Raw genomic sequence first — 10,519 nt, 5'->3', positions numbered from 1 at the left:
AAAAACAGAAATTATTTTTCAAATATTATTTTAGGGATAACATATGAATTAAAACCAAACAGATATCAGCACTATTTGTGTGTTTATTGGTTTTGGAAAAAGTGTCATTTTTCAGCTTATGCCATTTATTACCAAAGCGATTCCAGCTTGTTTCCTAGATATAACGGCAGTTAAGCGCCATTGAACGCGATCATGAAGGATCAGGTTAGGAAACTGTGCGAAAGCGGCATTCCAGCTTGTTTCCTAGATATAACGGGAAGAGATGGTTCCACCTACATGTTGAAACCTGCATTGGGGACGGGTATTACATTTTTAATCTGTTACTCATTAGGGGCCTAATATTTCTAATCAGGTCTGGTACAATATTTTTCAAATATTATTATTTTCTCTACTTTCACTTCAACAACAAAAATGGATTCAGCCAGATTAACTAGTGCTAAACAGAAGTTAGGGATAACATATGAATTAAAACCAGAACAGATATCAGCACTTCTCTTTTTTTTTTTTTTTTACCAATGTGCATTTACAGAATCGAAGGACCTTGTGTGTTTACTACCGACTGGTTTTGGAAAAAGTGTCATTTTTCAGCTTATGCCATTTATTACCGAGGATCCCATGGCAGTTGTCCTTGTTATATCGCCATTGAACGCGATTATGAAGGATCAGGTTAGGAAACTGTGCACACAACACAGAAAGCGGCATTCCAGCTTGTTTCCTAGATATAACGGGAAGAGATGGTTCCACCTACATGTTGAAACCTGCATTGGGGACGGGTATTACATTTTTAATCTGTTACTCATTAGGGGCCTAATATTTCTAATCAGGTCTGGTACAATCACTAGATTTAGCTCTCTCTCTTTTGATTTACCTACTAAACGAAATTGATATACTAAAACTTAGATCAAAAAGGAGGAAAAAATTGATATACGGAGGAAAAACGATCATGCACGTGCCTTAATATTGTGATATTTTTCTTCTCTCTCTCTCTCTCTCTCTTTCAATCTTCTAACTGGTACAGATATAAACAGACACGAAATAACATAGCTTGATTTACCTACTTAGCTTTATTTACCTACCTGATGTAGATTTTTTTAGCTACCAGATCAATTTATATCTATAAAAAACATTTTTCTCAGGATGTGCAAAATATCCCAATTTGATGCAGTGATCTTTTTCAACTTTGAACTGAAAAGTTGCATTGAAATAGCTAAATAAAGCTACCTGAGGTAGGTAAATAAAGCTACATAGGTAATTCTACCTATATAGGCTTATAGCTAAATCTAGTGATTGTACTGGGCCTGCTAATGACTAATTATGTCAATATTTATCATCACAGTTTATCACCTTATTATTTATCATTGAAAGCCACAGCCCTAACCATTACATCTCTATAAAACTATCAAGTATCAATTAAAATAATTAATAAACCATACATGTACATGTGGGAGCCGGTCAAAGAGCCCCCTAATAAAAACGTCCCGGTCAAAGTCAAAGCGCCCCCTAACATATTTTTTTAGAAAAAAATACTGCCCCCAGATATTGGTCAAAGCAACCCCTAATTTTAGTCAAAGCGCTCCTTAACTTTGGTCAAAGCGCCCCCTAACATATTTTTTTAGAAAAAAAATACCGCCCCCAAATATTGGTCAAAGCGTCTCGATTTTAGTCAAAGCGCCCCTTGTCTTTGGTCAAAGCGCCCCCTAACATATTTTTATAGAAAAAATACCACCACCAAATATTCGTCTAAGTGTCCTCTGATTTTAGTTAAAGCGTCCCATGATTTTGGTCAAAGTGCCCCCTAACATAAATTTATATAAGAAATACTTTACTGTCCCCAATTAAATGGTCAAAATGCCTCCTGCTTTTGGTAAAAGTGCCCCCTAACATATTTTGATAAAATGTATGCAAATACCTCACTATAGAACCTAAATAAAGAAATATTTTGAATATTTAAATCACTGTTTAATGAAGTAAGAGAGACTTTATATTAAGCATATGGTATTTATAACCTTGAAATAAACCTTCAAGTGACAGTTTCTTCAACAATTTAGACCTGACCTTAAGTTCTTAGCTGTGACCTGTCTTCTGTTTCTTTTCACATTTCCAAATAATTCCTCAATTACATAATTCCTAAATTACATGATTTTTTTTTTGTTGTGGATACATACAGTACTTTACAGATTGTCTTAGTGTAAATGGACAGCACACCTCATGCTTCAAGCATTTGCCGGCATTGAGGAAGTCCAGGTTCAAATCCTGGGGGCAGTCTGAAGTGCAACTAACGAAATGAATCATTTGTACTAAATTCAAATGGCCAAGATATATACTAAATATATTTTTCTATTTTTTTTTCTTTGTGATAACTCTTTGTAAGTAAGTGGGTGTAATAAATTATTTAAGATTTTCTTTATAGCAGTTAAACACAAATAATAATGAGCATATTAAGTTCTGTAATCCTGTAGATATTGAGGATGAAAGTGAGGAAAGAGAGGACAGCGGTATTGATGATGAAACTGATGAAGATGTTGGGAAGCTGCTGATGAAAGTTTCTCCAGAAGAAGTGGCAGCTGGAAAATTCCGCCTTATTTATGCCCATCCAGAGGCATTCCTTTCTTCAAGAGAAGGAAGGAAAATTCTACAAAGCCAAGCTTTGCAGGATCACGTGTGTGGTATCTGCATAGATGAAGCACACATGATACAAGAATGGTATGATATACTGTAAACGTATTACATTTGGCTGTGTATTCTTTTTAGCAGCTTCGGCGGAACTCAACAACAGCTAAGTCAAGTAAAATGTCTTGCACTTATACACATAAATAAGAATACGAAGAAATACGCTAAACCAAACCTACGCTAATTTATTCAAATTCAATTTCTGCCAAATATCGTACACGCTAAATATAATACATTTACAGTATATTAAGAGAACAAGAGGCCCATAGGCCAAAAGGCTCACCTGAGTCATTATGATTATCATTGTTTATCAGCATGTTTTTTTCTCCTATACATTCTTACAAAAATTAATTCCGTTATAGCCGGCCAATCCCATCCACATGTGTCATGATGTGACCACATAATCTGCACTCCTTGAAGATTCTTCTATATCAAAATGAGACTTATCATGGCTTTGTTGTTCAGTAGAAGATATTTTCCATATAAATGTTAAAGTTTGATGCCCACTGGCACTGTGGCTCCCCTGGGGGTCATGATTTGAGCAAACTTGAATCTACATATTTATTGGAGTTTCCACTTTTGTAGCAAAGTGGTTTTTGAGAAATTTAAATAATGCCAACAAATTGTCATTTATTCTTAATTATCTCCCTTTGCAAAAGAGCATGGCCATTCATTAGAACAAGCTTGAATCCACTTTACTCAAGGATGCTTTGTGACAAGTTGGGTTAAAATTGTGGTTCTGGAGAAGAAACAAAAATGTGAAATGTTTATGGAAAGACAGATAGACAAAATATGAGTTTACTTGAGCTCTTAGCTTAGGTGAGCAGTGATTGTAACTCCAAAACTTTTCTTCATTTTAAGTGTCCCCCCCTTCAAATAAACTATTTTAAAATTAAAAGGCCTAGAATAAAAATTGTTTGTTTGCAGTTGCCTACCTACCCAATGAAAATGCACCTGATGCAAACTTTTTTTAGCCATTTAGTAAATTATTATTTTTTTTTTTTACTTTTTCAGGACATTGAAACATATTTCATTTTCAGTTTTTGACTTTTGTTTTCATCAATCAGTAGTTTAAAACAATAGTGGAGCTTATTCATCTTCAGTAGGCCTTTGTAAAGCTCTATCATTTGTTATCTAACAAAAATCTGAAGACAATTTAAAAAAAAAAAAGAATGCCTACCTACCTACCCAGTCTAAAAATTATAGGTTGGCAACTGCAAACAAAGATTTTTTTAAGCTTGGCCTATTTGTTATTTGTTTTAAGGGGTGAAGACTTTCGAAAGGACTTTGCTAGGATACAAGAATTGCTGGGCATTTTCCCTAGAGTACCCGTGTCCCTTTTTACAGCAACAGCATCACAATCGACAAAGGAAAAGCTGGTAAAAAACCTTGGTTTAAGGAATCCCACTTTTATTTCCAAGAATCCAGACAGACCCAACATCAAGTATTACAAATACGAACGACTACCAAGCATGCGACAAGAAGACGACCTTGACAAAATTTTAGGAGATATTGTGACAGGTCTACAAAAGGACAGAAGACATTATCCTCTCACTTTCATTTACACTGACCTGGAGTCAATCAGGTATGGCTATAGATTTTTGGAGAACAAGTTAGGGATTGAGTCTCCTGAGAACAGGTGTTATGCACAGTACCATACCCATTATCCAGAGAAAATGAAAAATTTTATCATAGGGGAACTGGGAAAATCTGATCCAATAATTAGAGTAGTTCTGGCAACGGTAGCCCTTGGCATAGGTCTGCATGCACCTGCCGTTCGAAAAGTCATTCATTTTAAATGTCCAACAAGCATCGAAAAATACTTGCAAGAAACTGGTCGTGCGGGGCGAGATGGGTTAGCTGCCGAAGCAGTTTTGTATGTTAATAAAACAGATGTCAGGAACAACAGACCTGGGATGCAACATTCCATGCGCCAATACTGCATAAGTACAGACACCTGTTTGCGTGTGCAGTTGTTAAAGCATCTAGATTTTAAACCAGATGTTGGAAACAAAAAATGCAAATGCTGTGATGTATGTGAAATTTTATGCTGTTGCTCAGACTGTGAATTGTAACATTGTGTCATAGTATTCCCAAGTGTTAGTGAGCACAACTTCATCATTATTTAAGTACATTCCCAGTATTACAGGACCGCACTTCTTGTTACTACAATTGCACTGTAAAAGGATGGTGTGATCTATCTGCCTTGTAAACCTGTACATGAAAGACCTTGACTTAGTGTCAGATGTAAAAATGAAACATTTGATTTTTATATGATTTTTAATACATGAAAAGAATTCAACTACTGGTGCACATTTGTTATGAAGTTTCAGTTGAAATATATTCTTTTACTACATATTATCTTCAATTAAATACATATAACAAAGAGGCCCATTGGCCACATTTCTCTCCTGAATCACATGGCCCTATTGTGTTTTCACATGTAAAGTTTTGATAACAGCGTGGGCCATTGCCATTCTACCTTTGAGGGTCATTTGATCAAACTTGAATCTACACTAATAAAACACTCTTGACAGTAAAATTCACTTATCATGGCTTTGCTAGCCTTGAGAAAAATTTAAAAGATTTTTTCCTATAAACTTGAATCAACAATATTTGAGGATGTTTTCCCATAAATATGACTAATCATTGCTTTTCCAATTTCTTAAGATTCTTCCTATATATTCCTTTGCTACACTGATTGCCCTTCATGGCCCCACCCTACCCTGGGGGTCATGACATGAACACGACTTGAATCTACACTATAAATGAAGCTTCTACACGAGTTTCATTTTTTTTTTCTATCTTAGTGGTTCCTGAGAAAAAGATGTTTAAAAGATGCTATTAAAATTCACTAGTTTTAAATTATCTCCCCTTAAAAAGTGTGTAGTCCAAAAGATACCTTATGGCGGTTGAAATCAGCAGAATTATTCTAAAGTGATAAAAATAGGAAAACATTAAGATAATGATTTCAACTAACAATTTTGATAAGAAAAGCTGTGACACTTGAGACTTTAGCTCAAGTGAGCTAAAATACATGAAACATCCAAACATCCAAACATATAACATTTTTTTGACATAATACAAACAGCAATCATACACTGCAATCAGACACAATTTAACCCCCCCCTCCCTTCTCATCCCCATACCTATGAATGATTGTTACTGGTTGTAGTATTCAAGGTCAATGTTCTGACATCTTTTCAAGCGCTCAACTATTTTGAAAAGATGGGAGTTAAAATCTGAAGATATAGCTGAGAATGGATTTTTCCTGAAACCACTGTAAAAATTCATCTTGCGGTTATCAATCACACTAAATGGGTCTAATCGACTTAAAAGTTGGACTAGAAGTGTCACGTCTTCCAAATTGTCTTTTGTATTGTGTTTTCCACTCCTTGATACACACCCAATATTGTTCATATAATTTTCTACAGTTTCTGCCACAACAGGAGCTGCTGCAGATGCACGTTCCATGGCTTTTTTTGTTTTGTTAGCTCCTAAACCTTTTATAACATCTTTGAGAACAAGAATGTTATTTTCTTGTTGCATGTCAGCTGGCTTATTTCCTCCTTTCTTTCCATGTGGGTTAACAAAACTACCAAGTCTCACTCTCATAGCTGTGTGCTGTGGTAATAGAACTTCTGTTTTGAGGATATAATCTATGCACTCAACTGCATATTTGGATCGATCTGAATGACTGTAAAAGAAGGGAATCATTCTTTTTAAGTTAATGTTGGTCCTGAAAGGGTCTCCTTCTCGTATGCCATCCTGAAATTCACAAAAATGGATATACCACATCAGTAATTGTAAAGAGTAGTTCTGTATGTCATCTGTGGTTTCATGTGAATTAAATACTCTAAAAACTTCCCCAGATGGCATTTTCACATCAACATAGCCATTTTTGCACAGTTGTTCTCTGGGAATTATCACAGAACTACCACCAAAATCCAACTGCACTGGAGGTAAACATCCTGGGTTATGAAATTCCATGAATATTTCATTCACAATTTCTTGAACAACCTTCCAAAATAGAGGTTCTCTTGTTTTAATGTGTGTGTTTGTGATGTTTTCTGGCAGACTTAAATTTGGAATAACAGGAGCACTCTCTAAGCTGTCCATCGAAAATTTCTTCATACATAGCTGAATCAGTAGGGCCTCACCAACTGTGTGTAGGAAATCACTGTGTGCCTAAAAATATCGAAACCTCTTAAGGAATGAATTTTATAGCTACCCAAGTTATATTTCATGTATATAACTTGTGTTAGGACAGTTTACACTAGCCAATTTAAAAAAAAAAACATAAACTGTTCCAACCCATGTTATACCAGTATCACTTGGGAAGCTTTTAAAATTGGTACTTATAATTTAATTTTCCATCATCAAATTAAGAGACAAAGACAATTTCTCCGATAATATGTTTTAAATGTAAGTCATTATGACATAGGCAACACAGATTACCGGTATACAATATAAATTATTTTTTTATCCAATTAAATGATGTGTTATGAAAGAAATTAAATTATAAAATAGCAAAAGTTAAAACAGACAAGTCATCAATTTAAAACCAATATCAACCAGTTAAGCCCTCCCTAGGACCTTATTCATGGACAAAGGGGTTGTAAATTTCAAATTTTGATAAAAAGTTCATTCCCGTCATGCACACTGGTTGCCTGCTATCCATGAGTAATAAAATAGATTAGTAAGATATAATGCATTTTCCATACAAGACAAACTAAGCCCACACTTGTATGTGTAGAATCTAAATCTATGAATTTCACAATTCACATGAATTAAGAAATTCAGAATCTTTGCCCCCCCTTGGCCATGGGTCATTCTACTTGACTGTAGAGAATAAGCATGGACGACATGATACATACCTGGAACCCTCCTTTTACTTGACCGTTTACGTTGGTCCTCCTCAGCTGACATTTGAAGAAAGCTAGACTTCCTTCCTGTCGTGAAGTCTTTGTTGAGTAGAATCGTTTGAACAATTTCTAAAAGTAAAAATTGTTACATTCATAATAAATGTTATTTAAATACCACAACAGACATATTTTTCTCTTCACATATACTTTAAACAGCAGTATAACTTACATCAAGAAAATCCTGTTCTACATGAAACAGCTCTTCTATAACAGGATCAAAAATCTCCATTCTTTCCGTTGCAGTGTGAGCACCAGCAAGAAGATCTTTAGCTCCACTCATCCTTACTCTAACAAGTTGATCCCCTCCAAGTATTATTTTAGCTGTCTCAAAGTCATCTCCTGTCATTGTCAAGCAATAAAATGTATTTAGATAAAGAATGCTGACCTAAAAAATAATGTCTATTTAGTGATAAGCATGTTTTCTAAACCTTATTATAAAATTTAACCATGCTTGTACTTTTGCATTCCAGGAAAATGTCAATTACAAGCAATTCTAAAAATTATTTTATTATATTTTTTTTCGTTGACATGTATGTTGAATATTTACTTAGTGGTAGTTAATTTTTACATGTACTTAAAATATTTAACAAAACTGTAAACAGTCTATTAATTAAGTGTAATACTGCAATCAATACAATGAACAAATTAACTCATATAACAGTTTCTAGAAAAGTGGGTCTCAGTTTCTAGTAAACATTAATTTAAATGGTCTTAGTAATTATCCTTTGAAACAGTAACAAACATATGAACAAAAATAAATTAAAAACAAAATTAACAATTTGTTTTACTTCTTCCGGCTTTTTCATAAGAATTCACTAACTCTCTACTGAGTTCATTGAGAACCTCAATGCACCCATCATAATATTTAGGGTCTTGAAGAATTATCTGAAAAAGTTCTTACTCAAATTAATATGAAAAATATAATGGCTTACTGCATGTTTACCTTTACACTATTACAGGCAATACCAGTACATTACGTTTAAAAAGTACAATTTTTTTTTTTCATGACAAAGTGGAATATATTAAAAAATTGAAAATCTTTAAAAACTACCTTAAGGGGAAATATCTGTGACTTGCTTGACATCTGCTGACTATAAGGATGAGGGATATGTGAAGGAATGCAGGGTTGCATCCATTTCATAGATTTGAAATGCTTCACTAAGGTACGGCCAACCTTGAACATAAATAGAAATAGAAAAAAATGTATATCTACCATGTGTACCTCTACCATTATTCAAAAGGAAATTATTATAATTTTTGTATTAATAGAATAGTTACATTGAATAACAAAGATGAGAGACAAATTTTCCCCCACTTTTTTACTTTTGATATCTGAATTAAACACAGTTACACTGGATTTAAAATTACATAAATACCATATAACCATGCATTTCCTTCAACTTGCTTTCTTCTTCCGCACTGAGGTAAAATACATCAAAATTAATTTCCTCTGGAACTGAAGAAGTGATGCATTGCTCAAGATCCCTCAAATCTACACGATCAGGGTAGTAAGTAGAGGCTGTGTAGTGGTAATGCTTATTACCCCCAGTGAGTCTAACATCTCTTGCTATGGTCATTCCATCGATATTATCAACTGTCACTTTTCCTCCTATTCCCAACTGAATACTGCGAACAATACCCTCTGTGTTCAAATCTCCCATTTTGTCCAGAAATGTGTATTTACTGTCTGCTGAAAGGGTTATACCTGTCTTGTTAAAAATGTCTAATAGATCATTACCTGCATGGAAGCGAAGGGCAATACAGGTGTTGATCTTCTGCATTGCACACAGATCTTTATTTCTCTTATTCATGGCCATAGCATACATCATAGCAATTGTGGAATTGCCAGTAGCAGTTTTCTGTTGATCAGCATGTAATGGGGATGTTAATGTCTGAAAAACTCTAAAAACAAATGGGAAACAGTTTTGAAATTCAAGCAGACATTTATGCAAAATATCCTCTGATTTTAAGCGAGATGGATGTTGTAATGTTCTGAGGACTGACGGACCTGGTGGAATGTTCAACGAACATAAATTATCAGCAATGACTTCAGTTTCTAGTAAAATCAATTTCTGAATTTCAGACAGTAGTACTTTGTTTTTGAAAACATCATCTGCAGAACAGCATTGACTCTGGTTGGTTTTGTCGTCTTTCTTGCAGAAGAGCTCTTGTTTTGCCTTAACTGAATTCAGGTGTGTTGTATCCAATGGTGATGCAAGACTACCATAGTTATGATCTGTATGACACATCTGAGATTTATTTGTGTCAATTGGTACATCTGTTTCAAGTTCCAAAAACTGAAGTTTCTTTTTCTTTTTAGAGTGGGTTTTCCTCATAGATACATTCTCTTTATTGTTCACATCATCTGTATTTTCTTTTTTGGTAGAACTAGGTGTCAAGGTAGGTGTCTGAGAAAATGCCATTCGTTTTGTTGAACATGTCGAGGTAGATTTTCTGTTGACAGCTTCCTTCAATATATTTTGAAAATGTACACAGTTTTCTAGTTGTCTTTTGCAAGATAAACATATCTTGCAATCCTGGAATGAAATGGAATGAAATGTGATGTCTAAACACTTCTTTATATTCTGTAAAACAGCATTGTTCTCTGGGAGTGGGAGGGCTACATTTGTAATTATATTCCTTAACTTCCCTGAGGGGGAGCGAAAGCAGATAAAGCAATGCGGTTCCAGTGACTGTCCTCTAAAAATTGTCTTCAGAGGTGTATGTCTTAAATCACCCATAATTATATCTGTGGATTAATAAAAGTTAAGATCAGTGATTGTCTCTCACCTTATATAAAAAGTACAGAAAAAATTTCAATATGTATTACACATACCAACCTGTAAATGGATTTTGCTGACATTATCTGATACATGTACAGTATATGTTTTCCACCTATAATACAATTGATTTTATTAATCAGT

The 10,519-nt window shown here is 34.4% G+C and overlaps 1 protein-coding gene across 2 annotated transcripts; it reads right to left on the bottom strand.

The window, feature by feature from the left end:
- Nucleotides 1-5,808: 5,808 nt before the first annotated feature.
- LOC134229580 (uncharacterized) lies at nt 5,809-9,813 on the bottom strand. 2 transcript variants are annotated; one of them, XM_062711332.1, is made up of 6 exons: nt 9,689-9,813; nt 8,972-9,497; nt 8,647-8,769; nt 7,765-7,934; nt 7,548-7,664; nt 5,809-6,858 (listed from the first exon to the last, which is right to left on the bottom strand). In XM_062711332.1, exons 4-6 carry the CDS (start codon nt 7,873-7,875, stop codon nt 5,833-5,835), a joined length of 1,254 nt encoding a protein of 417 aa, XP_062567316.1. In that variant the 5' UTR covers nt 7,876-7,934; nt 8,647-8,769; nt 8,972-9,497; nt 9,689-9,813; the 3' UTR covers nt 5,809-5,832. The 2 variants fall into 2 exon arrangements, with proteins under 2 accessions (XP_062567316.1, XP_062567315.1); XM_062711331.1 differs by lacking the exon at nt 9,689-9,813 and having other exon boundaries at nt 9,334-9,582.
- Nucleotides 9,814-10,519: the final 706 nt, after the last annotated feature.

Source organism: Saccostrea cucullata, unplaced genomic scaffold, assembly GCF_032062105.1.
Source record: "Saccostrea cucullata isolate Sc308-1 unplaced genomic scaffold, CSIRO_AGI_Scuc_v1 ctg7941, whole genome shotgun sequence".
In the NCBI taxonomy this organism is placed as follows: Eukaryota; Metazoa; Mollusca; class Bivalvia; order Ostreida; family Ostreidae; genus Saccostrea; species Saccostrea cuccullata.
This window is presented reverse-complemented; position numbering and strand designations above follow the sequence as displayed.